Raw genomic sequence first — 21,380 nt, forward strand, 5'->3', positions numbered from 1 at the left:
TGCGGCACTGACAGCAACACCTCATAGAGCAGCAGGACGCAGGCTTTCCTGCAGACACACCCCCGCTGCACGCCCATTTTCACCCGGAGGAGGAAAAAAAGAAAGAAAGAAAAAGAAAGAAAGAAAGAAAAAGATCTCCTGCATTTGTTTTGTGGGGGGTGTTTCACCGATCAACATGCCTCATGTTCGGTTGCAGAGCCCGTGAATGACAAGTACCGTTCATGTCGCCGTGGTTAAGGAGAAGCTGCAGAGCGAGGCAGTGAAATCTCTTCCTTTTCCACGCCCTGTCATTATTATTGTTATTTAAAATCATCATCACCATCAGTATCTGGCGGCCAGTATAGCACCATGTCTCCTCCAGCATCGGCCGCGACAGCGAGTGAAAGCAGTACGACCACTGTTCTGGAGGAGGACAACACCAGAGAGGAGGTGAGACTCTCAATAACATGTCTTATACTGGGAAGGAAAAACGCCTTCTGTCATCATGTGTTTGTCACATGTACGCTGTGTGTCGGCTGTGATCTGTTACTAAACATTGTAGCCTGCAGTCATTATTTTATGTTCAATTGGTAAACATCTCACTCATCAGCATTTTCACCTGTCTGTCATTTCTCATTTAGGCCTATGGCTCAATATCTCCCCCCAATATACACCCCTGGCCACTTTATTAGGTATATTTATTATATTGTTTTATTTTACTTATTATTTTTATCTATTTGAAAGATGGTCAATTTAAAGCATTTTATTTAATTTGTTAGGCCCTTCTTAGATGCCTTTGGGGTTGTCTCATGAGTAGTTTTGTTGTGTTTCATAATTAGGACAGAAAAATATGGGAAAAATACAAATTTTCCTGATAGAATGGAATAGAATAGAATAGAATAACACTTTATTGTCCACTTTACTGTCCAAAGCTGGACATTTTTATTTGGTCTCACCAATAGATGTAAATGATAAACAACAATAAAAATAAAACAAAATAATCATAATAATAATATTGGCGTTGCACCACCACTGCATTTGTACCTATAATATCTATAATATAAATAAAATCACTTTCTGAATGTAACACAAGGATGAGAATTTGATTTGTTTCCAACATGTATGCATTACACTGCATTACATTTTATTGTTTTATGCCAGTTTTAAACCTTTTTTAAATTGTTCATTTGTCCCGTGAGTCTATCATGCCACCATACAGTCCTAATGATTTATTTGAAGTGCCACAAGGGGGAGCCTGCCTTTTTTCAAGTCATTGCAGGGCCTCATGATTTATCTTGTTTTTAAATTTAAAAGGTTTGCTAAAAAGACATATTTCTACAAGGGTGATTTTGTAACATTTAAACATTTCGTAACATTTTGGAAGATCATTAAAAAATGTTAAATGTTTTAAGTAATCTGTTTTCTCTGTATCCAATATCAACCTAATGAGGATAGAGTGTGGACTGAGGGCTCTTCCTGTTCCTTCTTCCTGTTTTATAAGTTAAAACAATAATATTATGAATCATCATTTTGGCTAAGATAGTTGACTTGACATGATTGATCACACCTTTTCTTTATGTTTCTTGCTTGGACAGCAAAGACCCCTGAAGCAGTCTCTGAGCAAGTCCCTGTGTCGGGAGAATTTCTGGAAATGTCTGCTCCTGTCCATTCTCATGTACGGCTGCATGGGAGCCATGGTGTGGTGTCATGTGACCAAGGTCACCCGCCTCACGTTCGACAGTGCCTTCAAAGGGAAATCCATGATGTACCATGACACCCCCTGCTCTGACGGCTACATCTACATCCCTCTGGCTCTACTGGGAATGCTCTATTTAGTCTATCTGGTAGAGTGCTGGCACGCTCATGTGAAGAATGAGCTGCAGCACAAAGTGGACGTGGAAAGCATTTCCGAGCGCACCCAGAGGATGCAACAAGCTAAACCCTGCATCTGGTGGAAGGCCATAAGTTACCACTATGTTCGAAGAACGCGGCAAGTCACGCGCTACCGCAATGGCGACGCCTACACGAGTACCCAGGTTTACCATGAACGTGTCAACACCCACGTGGCAGAGGCCGAATATGACTACAGCCACTGTGGCGTTAAAGATGTTTCCAAACAGTTACTGGGTTTGGAGAAGTCTGCGCTGACAAAGATGCGGTTCACCAAGTGCTTTAGTTTTGCCAACGTAGAGTCCGAGAATTCCTACCTTACACAACGAGCAAGGTTTTTCACCGACAACGAGGGCCTTGACGACTACATGGAAGCAAGGGAGGGCATGCACCTGAAAAATATCGACCTGAAGGAGTACGTCCTGGTGCTGTCTGACCCCGAGCACTGTCCCTGGTATCTGTCCCACTACGTCTTCTGGTTTGCCTCATTCCTCACGTTCTCCTGGCCTCTGAGGGTCTTCACAGAGTATTGCACTGCGTATGTCCACTACCGCGTGGAGAAGCTCTTCGGCCAAGATTACCTCCCACTCACACCATGTGATGAGCGGCCGTATTGGCGCCGTATCCCTCGTGTTAACACCATTGACAGTACTGAACTGGAATGGCACATTCGATCCAACCAGCAGCTTGTGCCCAGTTACTCAGAGGCTGGTCTCATGGACCTGGCCCAGGGCCCGTCCAACTTCAGTGGGATTCGTCAGAATTGTGAGCGCTGCCACCGGGCCATGAGCTGCTCTTCTGTGTTCTCCAGGAGCGCCCTCAGCATCTGTACCGGTGCGAGCTCCCGCATCCCTTTCAGCGGCAGTCGCTTCTCCCTGGCCCGTCGCTACGGCTCCCAACGCAGCTGCTTCTGGAGGAGCGGCAGTTTGGGTGACCAGGAGAGCCCCAGTGAAAACACTCGCTGTCTATCCGAGCGTCTCACCACAGACGACGAGGGACCTCCGGAATATGAGGATGCACTGTGCTACCCGGTGCTGATCGTCCACTGCAGCGAGAACTGCCACAACCACAGGTCGTTCCACAGACACGGGTCATGTGTGGAGACTTCTTTATGATCATGTGGACAGTGACAAAAAATGTCTGTAGCATATAAACCACGTGGACATCAGACAAACAGCATGCAACCATGTCAGATTCATGCTGTGATGCCATACTTTCAGAAACAATGCCCAAGGCCGGGTCATGCTTTCCGTGTCCATGTATCTGTAGAGGTCTGCTACAGTCCGCATGATGGAAAATTTGTCATCTGGGGTGGTCTGTGTGGAGCTCAGGCGGACAAAGGTGCAGATTGTAAGCACAGGCTATGCACGATCCTTGTAGCACAAGACTTTCCAATCCCGTTGTTGGTGCTAATGGGAACCATGGAGAGTTCAGAGGTTATATGAGGAAGTCTACTGGGACCCTCACATGCACAACTCAGTACAAAGTACAAGGACATACACATGAGGGTGAAGTCCTGGTGAGGAATCACCACTTACTGGAATGGAACAAGACTGATGTGGAGCCTCACAACGAAGCTGCAGCCATGCCATGGACATGAAAGTATGACCCAGCCCCTACATCGTGAATGTGTGGATCACCAAAGCAATAACATTGATTAGTAAGTGGGGAACAACATGACAATAACCTGTTATCCAACTATGACACAAACACACACACACACACACAGATAAATGTATCTGACTGGCTTCTGATGAAAGCAAAGACTGTTACACCGTACATCATTGCCGTAGCTTTTAAAGATCTCATATGTGCAGTCCATATGATACTGAAACTAGAACTGCAGTTACCTCATAAGACCTTTTCACAGGCCACGGAGGAGACAGACACGTTTTTAACGTCTCATTCAGTCAAACACACACATGAGAAATGACAGCGAGGGATAAGGTCATGCAGATGGAGCAGGTTTTTATGTATTTTGAGTTCACTCTACAGCAATAACTGGAATTCAATGCCACGTTCTCATTTGAACAAGTGAAACTAATTCGCGATTAACAAAAAAAAAAATCATCATATATTTCCCAGAATGCCTTTTTTTTGGTATAGTTTTTGACATGTTCTACAAAAACAAAACTCTGTTCCCTTTACTCAATGCAAACCTACTGACTATTGTGATTGTTTTACATACTGGTTTATTCTGGTATGGAAACTCGACTATGGTTCCTCTCGAGTGGATCTCTCCCTGTTCGACTATCGACTGTTTGAGCGAATGGCAGCTCCATACAAAAACCTCTCTGACCTTTGGACGATGATGGACTTCATGTTCAAACATGATGTTTACAGTTGATGCTTTTGAAATGTGTTCAAACCACAAAACTCCACTGTGGTTTCTGGAATTGGATATCTGCAAGAGAACATGGATTTAACATGGATGTTGTCAAAGGGATAGGTTAGGTTTGAGTTTTTTTTGAAGTGTGGTTGGATAAGGCATTGACACTTAGTCAGAAATGCTTGTGCGGTGTGAGTCTAGAACCCAGAGTCGAACTACTAACTAACACTAAAGTGTGTTTTTTTTTATCATAATGAAATCTGCATATCTTTAACGCCACTTTTCCATTATACAGTTCTAGCACTACTCAGCTCAACTTGACTCGACTCTACTGTTTTTTTTTTTACTTTTCCATTAACGATAGTACCTGGTACCTTTTTGTCACTGGAAGAGTCATGAGCGTAATGTCCAACACAAGACTTGAAAAAGAGCGTTACAGCGAGCATTCATGGCAGCTGTCCACGAGAGGATCCAGTGAAAAAGTGCCATAAATAGTGTTGAGCTTAATTTACTTGGTTTTATTTTGGAGTTGCTCATTTAGTGCACATTTGCACCTCTGTTAAAAACCAAAGTCATTAAACCGGTTGACTTGGTAAATTCAAGTTCAGTATTACCACACGTGTAAATTACACAACTATAATGCATACAAATTATAGTGTTACTAAATCAAATTCAGCTTCAGGCACCATAAAGTCTTGGACCTGTCATGCTAGAACCCACACAAGTTAATCAAGTGCATAGTTATTGACAACGTTGCTGCCAAGGACACAAGGATTTTAGACCCTTGACAAAAGCCTCAGTCGATGAAATCCTAAGACATTTGTTTTTGCTTTAGACACCTGGAAACTGAAGTTTGTAAACCACTCACGCGTTGATTTAAATCACCAATGTCCTCCATGAGGTGAGTGGTTTGCAAACGTAGACTTTAGTTTCCAGGCAGAACATGTTAAGTAAACGTAAACATATTCTTGAGATATCATAGACTGAAATAGGGGTAGGTTTATATAGTGAGCCTTTGATGATGTGGCTAAAAATCTGTTGTTCTGTGTTGCAGACATGTTTACAGTGAGGCTGAGCGTCCATGTCTCTTAGAGCAGACTGTGCAAGAGCAAAGTTAGCCTCTGTGACTGTGTCAGTGCCTCATACAACCACACTGTAAAAACACATGTACTATCCTTCTCAATCAGAGGTCTCAAACTCTCATCCCGTGGGCCACATGTGACCCCCCCCAGTTAATTGCTTGCGGCACCACCATTTAATATAAAGTTAGAATGAGTTATTTCTGCAAAAAAAAAATTTCATTTAGTAAATATGTTTTCATTGTAAACTATACATTCCTTCATATCGAAAGACTTTTATTTTGAAATTGGAAAATAACATCACAAATGTTCTTATTTCTGTTTCTCAAAAAGATGGACTAGACAGAGTTTGAGACTCCTGTTCTAAAGGGTTTTCAGAGTTGATTCTATTTGTCCTGAATGGAATGAATGGGCCATTAAAAACCTCACACAAGCATTTTCCATGAACAACTTAAACACACTATAACAGAATCCATCGTCCATGACCTTTGATCCAGTGCTCCTTATATCTTTACTTAAACTGGACCTTTTTTTTTGCTGCCTACTGCCACGACAACACCTGCCGGCAACTGTGGAGCGAGCACCTGAGCATGTGATTAATCAGCCAAGATAAGGACCGGTTTACACTGACACTACAGTGTGTTTCATCATCACATGGAAGGAAAGGTCCCTTCCTTTAATCATCTGTCAAACGACAAATACGTTGTGAGGAATCAGTAACGTAACATTACGCTCAAATTTGCACGATTCCCCTCTAATAGTGTGTTAAAAACTATAAAACGTACCAGAATGTTCACCAGCATACGTGACTTCACTGTCTTATATGTGTCTTATATGTCCACAGAAAATCTAAAAATGATTATTTTACTGTACTGAATGTGCGAGTCAAAAATGTGTCGCCAAGTTTTTTTTGTAAAGAGAGTTTGTGTAATGAGATGCAATTATATGGAGTATTCACAGGCCGTACAGTATTTATGCAAGGTTGTAAATGCACTTATGTTTACACATAAACACCTTTATAATACTGTCTTTTTTATAATGTCCAACAGGATCATACTTTATTGTACACATCCTTGCACCATCTTTGTTCTTGTGTTATTTTATAATAATGTAGTGACACCGGTATTATGCACTTGACAGTGACAGTTATGATTTGTAGTGAAGCTTGAATGTTGATGTAATAAGTAATAACGTTAACAATCTGTAAAAAAAAGTACACAACTGCTCGGACATGAAACAATACACAACTACTTCATGTATATTGTTAAAATGTTGTAAAGATGTTCTTGTTATCATAAACACACACACATGGGCTGTATAAATGACTTTATGAACTTTTAAACTACGTATTCAGATATATCTCATGCTGGATAAATTATAAAAGTTGCAATAAATGTCTGGGGTCAACCCAGCTAGTATTTAAAAATGTGTCTGACTGTGTGTGGTGGAGGAGATGCTGCTTTTTTTTTTTTTAAACATGTCACAGTGGAGAAAGCAAAGGTGTCAATGATTTAATGGAGAAATGGCTGAATTCCATTTAGCTGCTTCAGGTTCAAGGGCCCTGGTCACTATGAAAGCTTACTGGGACACACATGTTAAAGAAAACAAGATATCTTTATATATACACACTATATGGACACAATTATTCAGACGCCTGATTATTAAACCAAGAGGGACTGTTATGAAATATTGTGCTTTAATATGGAGTTGGCTATAACGGCCACACTTCTTGGGAGACTTTCCTTAAGATGTTGACGTGTTTCTATGGGAATTTGTGTCCATTCATTCTGTAGAGAATTTATGAGGTCAGGCACTGAGAAGGTCTGGCTCACAATTTCTCACCACACTACACCTCATTGTAAATGAATACTCAGACACTATGGTAATAAAAAGATAAAAAAAAAAAAAAAAGAGTGACACTGGTTTGGTATAAATGACTAATATATTTCACAAGTACTATAATTAATGCAATTTAAACGTGTTACATTTGCAAATTCATCTTAGGGCTCCATAATCTAGGATACACAAATGACATTTTATATTCATTTAATGTTGCTTGCTCATAAATTCTAGACCTGTAGAGGGCAGGATAGCTGGAAACAATGTTTACAGCTTATTAAAAGGGATAGTTGATGTTTTTTAAAGTTTGGCTGTGTGAGGAACTGTCTCACGCCTGCTGCCTGAGTTGTGCACGCCCCCTGCTGGCTGATTACACCTCGTACCAGCATAAGTAATGAAAGAAAATCAGATTTCAGGCATTTAACAAAAGGCTAATCTGAACAATAACAATAATAATAAAAAAAATTGCCATATTAAGAATGTTTGACAGCCTTTTTTCTATCTTGTAAACTGCTCACTCGCCACCTCAAACCCTGCAGCAGCTGTTAAACCAAATGTTTGTTTTTGTGACATTGGTGTTTAATCAAAGGAGGTCTTATCAAAGGAGGAGGCAGTAGAGCTTCTGTGAGAGTAAGTGGTTTTGTTGGATTATTATGGATGTCTGTTTCCACCAAATGAGAATAGAAAGAAATAATGCAAACCCAAGTCATTATTATGAGATATTAATAATTTTTTTAAGATAATATCCCACCATTATTAGATGCTATTGTGACTTAGCATATCATAAATATGAGATGCAGAGGTCAAATCACTAATTAGTGTGTGCGCAAAAAAAAAGAGCAATTCTAAATAAATGGGGAGAATGTGTTGACTGCACCCGCTACAATGTGACACTGAGACACAGCGGCACACCACAGTGTTGCTGCTTATGTTCAGGGAGACAAAAACAACAACAAGACCAATTCTGCAACCGTTTGTTCTTCGTTTTTACCTGGTCTGCTGCTCGGTTGAATTTCGGTGTACTTCTCCTCCAGTGCGATAGATGGCAGCACATTAACGTCGGCAGATAGCGCAGGCGACTAAACAGGAACACACAGAACAAGCTATAAGAGGTTATTTCAGAGGTAAGTTGACTCAAAACAAGGACAGAATGTACCTGTTTAACATTTAACAACCAACTAAATAAATAACATCGGCCACATGTTACTGTTTGTTAGTCAGTCAAATGCTAAAGTGGGCGGGACGCCTCCATGTACTTACTGAGGAAAAGTAAAGCTAGCTAGCAGCAATGTCGCTTTCAACATAAATACACTTTCAGCTGCTGCCTGAAACATGTCAAGCTGCGTCACTCACAGACTTAATATACAACAACGACAAGAATGAGAGCTGCGTGCTTGTAAAGTAACGCAACATACTATGGTAATAGGAATAGGATACCTTTTCGGTATCAAGTATAAGTCGAAAAATAAAACGAATCACTGCCGAAATTAATGTTAATAATATGGGTAATTAGGTTCCAGTTTGTGTCGGTCAGGTTATGATTATTTTGAAGTAATTAGTATTAAAGTGTTCAAGGTGAAATGTGTATCAGATGAGTGATACACTCCCATAAAGCGAGGCTTTTATTTTGAAAGTATTTGATATGAGGTAAACTCGCTTTCTATACAGGTATTTAAGCCATAACCGAAATGTCTTTGTTGTCTTTATACTCGGGTCCAAAATTATAGGATGGTTTCTCTTTAATGATAAATACATACGTGTAGAAAAATGTAGAAATACCTTAGCAAGCAGTAAAATAACATGCAAGGGTACAAAGGATACCAAATGAAAATATTTCAACTGCATTTTACATACTAGACCTTACAACATAGTCACTTGACACTGTTTTCAATATGTACATATTGATTCCATATTGACTTTAAATCTTGGGTCTGTGATTTACTTTAACTTTTTTATTTTAATATTTAATAGTCAATAAATAAAGTGGTCTGAAACAAACACAAGATTCCCAAAATCTAGTGTCCTCCCTGAGAGTGAGAGGCTACAATGGCCGAGGTGATGTAAAACGGAATGGGGCAGCTTATGGTCCATATTACTCCACCTTGATGCCAAAACTCTTGCTTAGTTTATTTTTTTTAGAAAATGCATGATTTTGCAATATAAATCCAAGGACATGAGTTATGAACCAATTTAGAATTTCTCACAAACCTCCAATTTACACAAAAGCTTTTTTCTTGTAAATTTGAATGGAAGTATATGGAGAAATTAGCTTATACTTTACATTTTCCTATATACAAAGACTACAATTTTTGTCACACACATGCTAACAGTGGCTAATCCCTGTACACATGTTGCTGTGAAGTGCTCAACATGGCCAAAATAATAACAACAATCATAATATAGCATTATGCTTCCTGATCTTCTGTGTCTTTTCTAGTGTCTGGTTGGAGCACCAACATGCAGAATCTGGTGGTGCAGGCTCTTACCATGAGACAGCTCGGGAGGCTGCACCCCGGCCACCTGCTAGCTGCTGGTTATGGACTGAGACAGACAAAATGGTGTCCCAGAAGCATCCATACACGCCAGCTGTGGGGCTGCTCTGCATTCCCCACACTGGGCTGTCACAGACTGACTTCCCATGGCAGAGATGCTGTCAGGAGTTGGTCTGTCCATCATCTGAGGTTCAAAAGCAGCAAGAAGAAAGGTGCAGCAAGGACAACACGGGAGGAAGAGGAGGAAGAAGAGGAGGAGAAATACCCAGAGGACAGTGATAATGAAGAAGAGGTGGAAGAGGACCCTAATCAACCTAAAGATTATAAAGACATGGACAAATATGTGCAGTCCTTTCGCTATGATGTCATTATGAGAGCTGGCCTGGACATGGCACACAAGTAAGTCAGTCTATCTTCACCACTGTCTAGAGCAGAGCTTTTTGGGGACCCACTACCTTGCATGTTTTAGATGTTTCCTTGCTCCAACACACCTGATTTAAATGGTCAGCGTGTCATCAAGCTCTGAAAGAGCCTGATAGTGACCCATTCATTTGAATCAGGTGTGTTGGAGCAGGGGTACATCTAAATAGACTACAATTTGTAACTTGTAAACAATAACAGCACCTTTAATCTCACAACTGAACAGTATGTCCTTTAATTCCGACACAGAAAAATTGAAGATGCCTTTTACGGTGGCAAACTCAGGCTTAATGGGCAGACACTTATCAAGAAAAGTAAAACCGTAAGTGAGAAATTCTATTAAAAGTCTTGTATTCATCCAATTTACCTAATCTGACCTGCCAATCCCATGATTCCTTTAACACAACTCATATTTTGTTCCGTATGCAGGTGAAGGTTGGGGACACTTTGGACATGGTACTGTCGGAGAAGCCAGAAGACAACACTGTTACTCTAATGCGAGTCACCATCAGAAGAGTTTTTGGTGAAACCAGTAAATCAGAAACGTACAAAGTTGCTTTAAGGCGGTGGAAAAACGTGGAACTTCCCAAGAATGAAGTCTTTAAGCCTTGAACTTCAAAAAAGGACAATACGGATTCTAATACAACGTAGAAATGATATAACTGCCAATAACTATGATTTGTTTCGAACAAGCTGGCTGTAGAATCAGTTATTTGTTATGACTAACACTTTTCAATGGTTGAAGCCATTAATGTCCAATAATGTTCACAGTACTTCGTGACTTTCTCAATAAATGTGCATTTTGAATTTCGAAAATGATGTAATGAAATCACAGATTCACATGTTTTCCTCAAACTTGTTAACTTGCGTTTAGTCCTGTAAATCCTCATTTTTACCTCCTCCAAGAAGGTTGTTTTGTCAGCATTAGTCTCTCCCTTTGTGAGCAGCCTAACTCAAAAGAATGGAATTTGATGACATTTTCTACAGATACAGGCAGAGACGGCCCAAGGCATCAGTGAACTAAGTGCCTGCTTAAGGCCCCGTGACCATCAGGGGACCCCCTAGAACATTTGATTTTTTTTTTATTGTTGTTATTGTTTGTGCATGATGATAATAATACCCAAAAGGGTAGATATTATACATAACAATGCTTGTAGTGATTCCTACTTCCTTAGGTGACATGACAACCATGACATTTATGTATAACACACTGCATCATTGCTTGTAATTAATGAGAGAGGAGCATGCACAATATCTTAGAAATGTGTGTCACTCTGGAGCTGAAAAGAAAGAGGGAGAAAGTAGAGCATGACAAAAGAGAGCAAGATAAAGCTTCAGTCATCAGACGCATCATGTTTTTTACTGTGTTTGGCCCCATGAAGTCTTGGGTTGGGCCTGGATGACCTCTCCTTCTCAGAGTGTGTGTGAAATAAATAAAAAAAGCTGAGTAGATACCTCAACAGCTACATTCAATAATGTAAACTTGTCCAGTCATGTCATATTTATATTAAGATTTTATTAGAAAGAAGTTTTCATGAGTCATGTTAAATCGTCTTTATAATATAAATTTTGATAAGAAGGCTTAACATAAGCACATTGTTATTAAAACTGTGGTGGCACAATGCTACATCAGTAACTGTAATGGCAATACATACAGGCAACAAATTACAGGAATAACCACCAGGACATTATCACCATCTCCTGTATGTGTTCAACTGAAGTCTGGTGACTGTAAAGGCCAAACTATATCATGTTCACAGTCATCGTGTTTCTCCGCTCACACTTATTTGGGTTTTTCCTTTAATTTGTCACCCATCTCTACATCACATCATTAGGAATTCTATCTAGCCATAGAGCAAAGGTGTGATCGATGTTATCAGCTACTGTCATTGTTATTGTTGTTAAGGCTACAACATTTAAGAACAAAGAATGTTAGATAAGCTATGACAGTTTTGGCTTTTAAATAGAAGCAGTTTTTTTTCCCCCCCGCTTTATCCAACATTAATAAGACTACATTAAAATAGATAGCTGAGGTTTTTTGAAGTGTGGTTTTATAGCGTACTGACAGAGTCAGTGCTGACTTCACTGTAAGCGTCTCCATTGCCAGGAACCAGCCTGAGACACGGACATTCAGCCTGAGACACGGACACACACCCTGACTGCAGACATGAAGAGGAAACTGATGTTAGCCACTTAAAAAAGGCTCATTAGTGATTTAACAACACAGCACACAGTAGTTGTTGACCTAAATCTACCTCCATCAGTAAGTTCACCAAAGTAGTTTGTGGCTTTGGTGGTAAAAGATTCACCTGCGTGACACAAACTTAACAAATGAGGCAACAGTTGACCAGCAGCTCACAAAATGATCAAAGCAAAAAATGCAGCTTTTCTCTATGGACTTTGGTGCAAGAGTCAGTGGTTTACACATTTCAGTTTCCAGCTACAAAAGGCAAAATCAGCATATTTTCACTGTAGAAGTAGTAATAGGCAAGTCTTTTGTAAGATCTGTCCAGGGTGTACCCCGCTTTTTGCCCAACAGCGCCACCTGCGACCCTCATGTGGACGATAAAGCGGTAGAAGACGGATGGAAGGATGGATGGGGTCTTGTAAATGATGGCGCTTTTCCATTAAACAGTTCTAGCACTACTCGGCTCTACTCTTTTTTTTTTTATACCCAACACAAACACAGAAACTAGTGATGGGCAATGCAGTTCTTTTTGGTGTATTGAATCATTAGAATCAGTTCATTAAAAAGATTCATTCACAGAATCGTTCAGTACTTCCTGCATGACTAGAGCGCAGACACGGAACTGGGATACAGCGGAAGGGGTTGTGATTTGAATGCTTGTTTTGCTCTATATGTGTCCCTGTGATGGACTGGTGACCTGTCCGGGGTGTACCTCGCCTTTCGACCTGGGTCAACTGGGATTGGCACCAGCGCCCCCTGCGACCCTCATGTGGAGGATAAAACGATAAAAGATGAATGGATGGATGGATGGGCTGTGATTCGGCTCACAATCACCAGCTTTTGGCAGTGCTGTCGCTAAATACACCGGACTCTTCTGCTATATATGGAGATTTTAGAAATTTCCTTCCTATTTGTTGGAGATTAAAGCATGTTTTAGGGATTTCTAAGTCTTTTTGAAATGAAAATTGTTGGCCGAAACTGAAAACCGAAACACTGAAAGAAATGATTATGTCAATTCTGTAGCATTGTTTTCTAATTTTGTTGTTATGGCTGGGACTGTGCGTAATTACTTCACTAAAGTCAAGGCATTGCAATTGATTAATATTCATGCTTCAAAGAATAAATCAATTAAGAGTCTATGAAAATATTTAGGAGAGCCAGAGCAAGTACTAAAGAAAGCACCAGGTGCTATCGCTAGTGAAAAAGCGGCATTATTTGTACCTTGTGTCCACACTAACAGCCATGTTCTCAGTGAGTGCAAGCGTCTGTGTCTCAGGCTGGCTCATGGTGATGCATTGGTGGATTTCAGTGTTGACTGTGTGTCAGTACCTCATACAAACAAACTTCCAAAAAAACTAAACAATAACTTTAACTTCAACATCAACTGCTGTAGCCTAAAGGTAAAATATGACCAAGAACATGACTGAATAAACTCATAAACAGCTTGGCTTCATCCTACATGGACAGTTTGTAAAAGTTCAACGATGTGGTTTCAGCTTGTATAATGTGCAATCATTTTATGACAAATAACAGCAAAGTAACTGTAACTAGGACACAGTGCTTGACCTCTTGGCCTTCTTAAGAATGTCACACTTCTTGCGATTGGGGCGCCGGCAGCGTTCGTCAATGCTTGGCACACATTCATAGTGCCACACCTCCTCCATCTTATCCACAGGATACACCGCTTCCACATAGTGACGGATCAATCTGAGGCGCACAGGGTCAAGCTGCTTCTTGTTGCAGGCCCCGGAATGATTGTATTGCAGCCTCAGGTTCTCCGGAGTGAAGAGTTCAGGGAAGAGGCGCACGAGAAGGCGAGCAGCAAAGTTCCCAACAGAGAGACTCTGCTGTACGATTTCCCGTACCTCAATGTCTGAGAGCAGGTAGAGAGAAGGTACAGGGAAGTCAGGTTTAGATACAGTCAGTTCATCGAGGGGGATTTTGCAGAAGTCTTTGCTGCTTTTCTCAGGAGGTAAAGAAGGGATATCGAGATCCTCTCTGATATCTGGATGGAGCTGGTTGAGCTGGCAGAGAAAGTCCTGCTCTGACTCTGGACCATACACTTTGCGTTGCTGCAGGTAGGATCTCCTCTGCTCTGTGTCACGTCTCCTACACCTCTCATCAAGTTTTCCCACAAATTCTAACATCCACACTCTGTCATTCTTGGCCTGCGGGTAGACTACCTGCACATAATGACGGATCAGGTTTACGCGAACAGGATCAAGCTGCTTTTTTCCAAGTGAACCACTACAGTTGTACTGCTTTCTTATGTTCTCATGGGTAAACAGCTCGGGAAACATGAGCACCAGCAGCCGGGAGGCAAAGTTTCCAATGGACAGTGAACATTCATAGTTTTTCTTCAGCTGCTCCCTGGACAAAAGGTACTCTTGGGGGATGGTAAAGTCTGGTAGAGGAATATCCAAATTGTCAAAATCCATGGGTGTGAGCAGTGACTTTTTGGCTTTGCGACTGGGTCTTTCATAATCTGCCAATTCTGGTACTTTAATATTAGAAACATCTTCTGAAAGGCTGGTCAGTTCATAGCCCTCGTCGTTCATATTATCAGGTTCACTCCCATTGCCATTACTGTGCGGACCCTCAAGTGCATCCTCCATAAGCTGAATGCAGACCTGGAGCCAGCTGTCCTCCGGCACATCAGGGAAATTTGCCTCCATATACTTTCGGATTACGTCCATCTTGTCAGAGTCCAGAATTTGCTGCCCCACTCTACTGAAACTGCTACAGCCTTCAGGCATCTTCCCCCCTTCAAACACCTCAGGGAAAAGACGATGCATTAGAAAAACAATTAAGTCCTCAGGGGAAGAGAACTCGTCAAGCTCCTCTGAGGCTTGCGTTTTGAAGGAGGCATCTGAGACCGCCAGGCTGCCTTGCTGATCATCCAGAGCAAAATGCTCTTCCTGACCCTGTTCGTTAATGAAATGATATGTTTGAGGATGCTCCGTTTTTATCCCAGCACCAGTGATGGTCTGCTTCCTGAGCAGCCGAGCGCCATCAACGTCCCTCTGCGTCCAGAAACGATTAAAGAAATCATTGATCTGGAGGAGACACTCTTCCTCCCAGATACTGTTGTTCTTAACTGAAGGGTAACAAACCTCGACGTAGTTACGAATCAGCTGCAGATGTAAAGACTCAAGTGTTCTCTTGCTCGCCATGCACTCATGAGAGCACTCTCTGGCTTTGAACAGCTCCGGGAAGAGATGCACCAGCAGCCGACAGCCAAGCTCCCCAGCACAGGACGTCTGCTCCATTAGCTGGTTCAATTCGTCACTTGTGAGTAGATATTCAGGCGGAGGCGCGAACTCTGTCGACATCTCAGCTGGTTTGACCTGCTTTTTGATCCGCATGACTTCCAGGGTCAACAAGTCAACTTTGCTGTGAAGCTGTGTCATGCTTGAATTAAGGGTATTGAGAATGAAAAACATTTTCTCAATCAGAGGATAAAGGCTAGAGTTTGTTGTTGTTGTTGAAGCTTGGCCTGAACTGTCTGTGCTGGGGAGGGGGCTCTCCACTTGGCCGTTTTCCTCTGGAATTTGGAGCTTGGTTGAGAGGATGCTGCTGAAGTTGAGCTGATTTCCGGCGCCATGACTGGCCTGCTGCTCCAGACCCGGAGTGTTCCTCTTCTCTGAGATCCTGTGGGAGATGCTGAAGAGAGGCTTTCTGTAGGAAACTCTGGTTGTCTCCTGAATGCAGTCCTTCTCTCCAGTTGTGGTGAGGCACAGAGGCTCATGTCTGCCGCTCACATCAATCAAGTGCCTCCTCATCTAGAAAGAAGACACAACATTCAAATCATGTGTAATATAAGAGACACCTTAAATACATGGTTGGTTTTCTTGAGTGTGGTTATAGAGGGACTTACACATAGGGCATGTCCACATAGTAACGGGTGTAGGTTTTTTTTACATATGGAAACAGCGTTTTGGGAGACCTGAATATTTTTGTTTTTCTAACAGGTCCCAGAATGGGAAAATCTCAAAACACCGCTCTTGGGTTTTCAAATAGACAACAAATGCTACTTTGGAAAAGCAATGATGACATAGTCCCACCTCTCTCTTGCACTGGCATTCACTGTCCCTATCTTCGTCATCGCCATCGTTATTTGTCATCCTTTTCTTGGTTTTGGAGATTGTTTGGCAGTGCCACCAACCACTCTCAATGAAAAGTAACTAAAGTCAGCCTGAAAAGACACTCCATATGACTAGTACATGTCCTCAGTGAGTTCAGACACAGGAGTGAAGAAACAAATAAGTGTTGAAGATTAAGAGTGAAACTGAATCATACACTAAGGAAAGGAGAAAAAGAAACCTATTTTCACAGACACTATTTTTTACTTGAATGAACAGATTAGTGATTGTTCCACGCACGGTCAGCTGCACTGCACATCCACAGCTTGTTCTTGTCTGTGACTGTGGTCACAGTGTTTCTCTCTCCCTCGCTATGTCTACAGTCAGGCCGACTCTCTGACTCTCTTTTGAGTCGTTTTGGGAGGTTTCGTGAAGATGAGACATTTCCTGAAACAATACTGTGTTTACAGGAAACCTTTCCACAATGACAAAAATGACTGTTCACGTTTTGTTCTGTTTCTGTGTGGAAAGACCCATCACTTACAGCTGACTGTGCTCTGTGTGGTCCCTGTGCTGAGAAGCAACATAAGACAGGTAGGCACATGCTCAGTGAAAACATGACTGCCAGCAGACACATTAGGAAAAACAGATGTTAGCCACTTAACAAAAGTCTCACATCATAAAATATTTACCAGCGTACTGTAAGTGTACCCTATCTAACGTATATGTTTAACTGCCTGAAGTTAAATTCTGTAAAACACTCTCCAGCACCAAAGTCCATATAGCACAGACCTGGGCATTTTACGGCCCGCGGTATGTCAGTCATAAACACAGATGAACGAGTATTTATGCTGCGCATGCACAACTGTGTTGTTTTTATTTTGAAAAGCCTGACGTATGGACGCACGTATCTGCGTCTGTTTGCACAGCGACAGGTGACCGGCTAAAAAAGAAAAGTTCATTACGAATGGCGCGTTTTCAACAAGACATAGACTGCTAAACATTTCTTTACAGGCGTCAAAGGTAAAGCCGTGTGCTTAATTTGTGGTACACAAGTCGCTGTGTTTAAGGATTACAATCTGAACGCTACTACGTGATCAAACACGAAGAGAAATACAAGAACTTTTCTGATGAAGAGCGCACAAAGGAGTCGGAGGCAGCCTATATCGAAGACAGCGTTAAGAACGATGTCCGTGGTTCTTTTCTTCTACAAGTGTCTCGGTTTAAGTTCCGGAGTTATCATTATCTCCTTCCCCTTATCTAACCAGCGAAGCACCGTCACTCGTATGGGGGGGGGTTGTGATTGTGTTAGACAATATATTCACTGCACTACACCACAATATGTGCCTTTTGCTGACTTTGCTGTTTGAAATCATGTGTTCAAATTTACATAAGTTATTATAAGTTAAGTTAAGTTATACAAACTTATCAAACGAGGCAGCAGTATACCAGCAATACCGATACTTTCTATACAACCTAAAAATGCGTATTTGCTCTATGGACTATGGAGCACTGAGTGAGCAGCTTGCAATGGTCAGAAGAGCCAGTTTAACTGTGAGAATAAAGCAACAAACACATTTAGAAATTTAAAATGGATAGATACACTTAGGCTGAGCCTTTAGCCTTTTGTCAAGTGGCTAAAATCTGATTTTCCTGATGTCCCCACTGGCTGCTATATTTTCCACTGAGCATGTGCTTGTCTGTCTTCTGCTTCCCAGCATAGCGAGCATGCGGTCAGCTCTGTGTAAGACACTGACACTGTGCAAGTACTTCAAACAAGCACAGCACACATCAATAAAAGCTTTAGTACCCCTTTAACCTTCTTAATAAAAAGAATATATACAGATTTTACTGGATAATATGGTTTTAAGTTAGCTTACCTCACCAGAGACTCTGGCTCTCTTGCTGCTGTTGGACTGGATTGTGTCAGGGTCCATCTCTGCTGATGTCCGTTTACCAGCCTCTGAGGCCTCATGAGATCCAGCTCCAAGTCCTTCGGGCTGTTTGCAAATAGCACGGTCCTCTGTCTCCTCCTTAATGTCCCGGACATGCTTGTGTTCTGCAAACAATGATGCACAGAGTGAAACCACCGCAGTTTTTTCATGTGATCAGCCTTTCTCTGTCTACCCCACTTCAACGTTGCCACGTTCCTTCTAAAGATGCAGATGACCCTCATTCAGTGTATCATTCGAAAAAAAAAAAAACATTCGACACAATCAATCTGTACATATGTTTTTGCCGTGTTTATGTTATCAATGCATGTGCTGTTGTTGATAGAGTTTGAAGAACTTGCCTTTCTCAAGCATCGCTTCATCTGAAACTTCCCCATGCTCAGAGAAATTCATAGCCTGGAAAAATAAATCACAAACATGAAAAACTTCATAATATAGTCACAAATATTTTGATATTTTGTAAACATAACATGAGGGAAAACATTTTAAAAACACAGTTCCAGCTTCTTTGGCGTGCATTTCCTTAGTTAACTAATGTTGGTCTAATAACACAGGACATTTACAGGGCATGTGGACCAAAATCATATGGTATATTAAAAAAATGTTTGTGTTTACTTTGTTATTGTTTAACTGTTATATGAATACGATTTATCTAGAAAATTTCAATACATCCAAGATTGAGTGTTACAATATCATTATTGATTAATATATATGAGTATTTTTTCTGAATAATCCTGCTGTTCAGTCCACTAAATGAAAGAAGATGATGGAAAACGTCAGTATTTGTTTAATAAACCTCTGTCACTCACACACTAAATTATTCAAACATGTGTGTGTGTGTGTGTGTTGCTGCTCTAACAGTCAGCATGTGATATGCTGCCTCCAGGCATATTAACTGGAAACAAGAGTGTTGGCAGAGGCGGCCCAAGGCAAAAGCGAACTAAGCAGCTGCTTTTTGGAGAAAAAAAAAACATTTTAACATATTAAAGAAATCTAGATGTTTTTAGATATATTTAGATATCTAAATAGTGTTACTTGGTTTTGGAGTTGAAGATTTGCTCATTTAGTGCACATTTGCACATCCAAATCATTAAACTGGTTTACTTTGTTAAATTCAAGTTCAGTATCACCACACTTAGTGCTCTCTTAAGCCATGTGGAACGGTTCGGTTTGGTACGTATTTTTTTGCATTAAGAATAGTACCGTAAGTACTTGCATTAAGAATAGTACCGTAATAGTACCATAATAACCAGCCCCAACCGGCCCATTCTTTGGCACCCTTCCCTTGGGGTAACAGAGTAAAGTGGTACGGTACATTTCAGGATGGAGCTAGACCATCTCCACCCATGACAGTCATCTGATTGTGAAAAAATTGTGAAAAAATTCACACCCTTGCGATCGGTGTAAATATTCCATTGAAGTCGGGGCAAACGTCCACGGTATATTCTCACACGAAACGTGACTTCTTGTTGACACAAACAGCCACAAACTGAGCAGGAAAAAAATAGAGATGTCCTCCATTGTTGTCTGTTGTGTCACATTCAATGTCATTATGATGTCACACTAGGGGCTTTACCTTTCCAATCCGTACCATGATGGCTTATAAACTAAAGAGTGACACTGGTTTGGTGTACATAACACAACTATAATTAATGCAATTTACATTTGTATCAATAGTCAAGCACTGGCTACTCTGAGTTGGTGGGAGACCCCCCCCCAATCAAATTCAGCTTCGGATCCCATAATGGTTTGGACCGCCCCTGAGTGTTGGTGCTAAAACACGTGAAATGTGAACACACGGTGTTAGAAAATAAAGAGACTCTCTCTCACACACTAAGCTCCTCTCCTCCTCCAGCCTTCACTGTTCACCCACTTCCTCATTCTTTCCGCCCATGTACCAAAACAACTAACATTAGTGCGCGTGTTGTTACCTCGTCATAAACCTCCACTCACTCACTCACTCACCACTCAACAACACTCCTCACTCACTCACTCACCTCTCTAAGCTGCAACATTAACTGAGACATTTAATGACGCGGCAACGTTTGCGTGGACGAGCCACACAAGCCCTCCCAACCTCCTCTCTTCTCCCACTCTTAGTAAATTAACGGTAAAGGCGCGTGACTAGCGGTTAGAGCTCACCTTCACGAGTCCACGCGAGTCCTCGGTCGTATAAACAACATGTCGGACATGTCCGCGGCCCCAAGGCGGTGCTTTATTTGTAGGAAAGTATTGTTCTTGTTGTTGACATTTTCCCCCTCTCTCGCTCTCTCTCTCTCTCGCTATGCTTCTGTGCTTTCTCGCGTGACGTGACCACGGCGCGCGCCCGCTGTGTCACTTCCGCACAGCTGTGGGAGAGAGGGGAAGAAGAATGAAGGCCACACTGGAGAGTACACGGCCCCACGGGCGTGACAACGAAGCCCTTTACTGTACCGTTAGCTGTTAGCTGTTAGCAGCGGTTAACAGTAATTATTGATTATTATGTCGTATTAATTCAGTATAAACTAAGTATTAATTACACAATGTGCCCCACGTGGTGGCTGTGCTGCAGCAGTAAATTACAGCCGCATCTTTAAAACGTTTAACTTTCACGTACATTTGCTGCACATTTTCCTTTTTTATTGTATACGCTCTATGCAGGGCCGGCCCAAGGCTTTATGGGGCCCGAAGCTGAATTGGATTTTGGCGCCCTCCCTGCCAACCACCTCAGAGTCACCTGTACTTGACTACTATTGATATTACAAATGTAACATTATAAACTACATTATTATATGATAGCTGTGTTATTTACTCCAAACCAGTGTCAGTGTTTTTTGTTTGTTTAAAAATTAGAGGGCAGTAAAATCTAGGGCTGCAACTAACGAGTATTTTCATAATCTGTCGATTATTTTCTTGAGTAATCACGTGGTCCATAAAATTTCAGAAAGTGTTGAAAAATGTTATCAGTGTTTCTCAAACCTGGAAATGATGATGTTATCAACTGTCTTGTTTTGTCTGCAAATCAAAATGAGAATTAATTCAGTAATCCATTAATAATTGAGTAATTATTTCAGCCCTAGTAAAATCACATAAGTGGTATTAATTTGAACGGAGTGTGGTGATACTGAACTTGAACTGAAAAATAACAAAA

General features: G+C 41.3%; 3 protein-coding genes and 1 long non-coding RNA gene across 5 annotated transcripts; 2 read left to right on the forward strand and 2 right to left on the reverse strand.

The window, feature by feature from the left end:
• The first annotated feature begins 345 nt into the window (after positions 1 to 345).
• tmem151bb (transmembrane protein 151Bb) lies at positions 346 to 3,350 on the forward strand. The gene is made up of 2 exons (XM_058615101.1): positions 346 to 429; positions 1,575 to 3,350. Exons 1-2 carry the CDS (start codon positions 349 to 351, stop codon positions 2,982 to 2,984), a joined length of 1,491 nt encoding a protein of 496 aa, XP_058471084.1. The 5' UTR covers positions 346 to 348; the 3' UTR covers positions 2,985 to 3,350.
• LOC131444605 (uncharacterized) lies at positions 3,330 to 8,694 on the reverse strand. Its single transcript, XR_009233747.1, has 3 exons — positions 8,377 to 8,694; positions 8,108 to 8,195; positions 3,330 to 4,273 (listed from the first exon to the last, which is right to left on the reverse strand). It is a non-coding gene; the product is annotated as an uncharacterized LOC131444605 (long non-coding RNA).
• On the forward strand, positions 8,089 to 11,510 carry mtres1 (mitochondrial transcription rescue factor 1). Its single transcript, XM_058615102.1, has 4 exons — positions 8,089 to 8,240; positions 9,554 to 10,007; positions 10,278 to 10,350; positions 10,458 to 11,510. The coding sequence occupies exons 2-4, from the start codon at positions 9,574 to 9,576 to the stop codon at positions 10,638 to 10,640; spliced, it is 690 nt and encodes a 229-aa protein (XP_058471085.1). The 5' UTR covers positions 8,089 to 8,240; positions 9,554 to 9,573; the 3' UTR covers positions 10,641 to 11,510.
• A 14-nt stretch (positions 11,511 to 11,524) lies between these two features.
• bend3 (BEN domain containing 3) lies at positions 11,525 to 20,762 on the reverse strand. Of its 2 annotated transcripts, none has more exons than XM_058615095.1 (4): positions 20,393 to 20,762; positions 18,592 to 18,646; positions 18,184 to 18,357; positions 11,525 to 15,998 (listed from the first exon to the last, which is right to left on the reverse strand). In XM_058615095.1, exons 2-4 carry the CDS (start codon positions 18,625 to 18,627, stop codon positions 13,764 to 13,766), a joined length of 2,445 nt encoding a protein of 814 aa, XP_058471078.1. In that variant the 5' UTR covers positions 18,628 to 18,646; positions 20,393 to 20,762; the 3' UTR covers positions 11,525 to 13,763. The 2 variants fall into 2 exon arrangements, with proteins under 2 accessions (XP_058471078.1, XP_058471077.1); XM_058615094.1 differs by having other exon boundaries at positions 18,179 to 18,357; positions 20,393 to 20,759.
• Positions 20,763 to 21,380: the final 618 nt, after the last annotated feature.

The sequence above is a fragment of the Solea solea genome, chromosome 18 (genome assembly GCF_958295425.1).
Source record: "Solea solea chromosome 18, fSolSol10.1, whole genome shotgun sequence".
Classification (NCBI taxonomy): Eukaryota; Metazoa; Chordata; class Actinopteri; order Pleuronectiformes; family Soleidae; genus Solea; species Solea solea.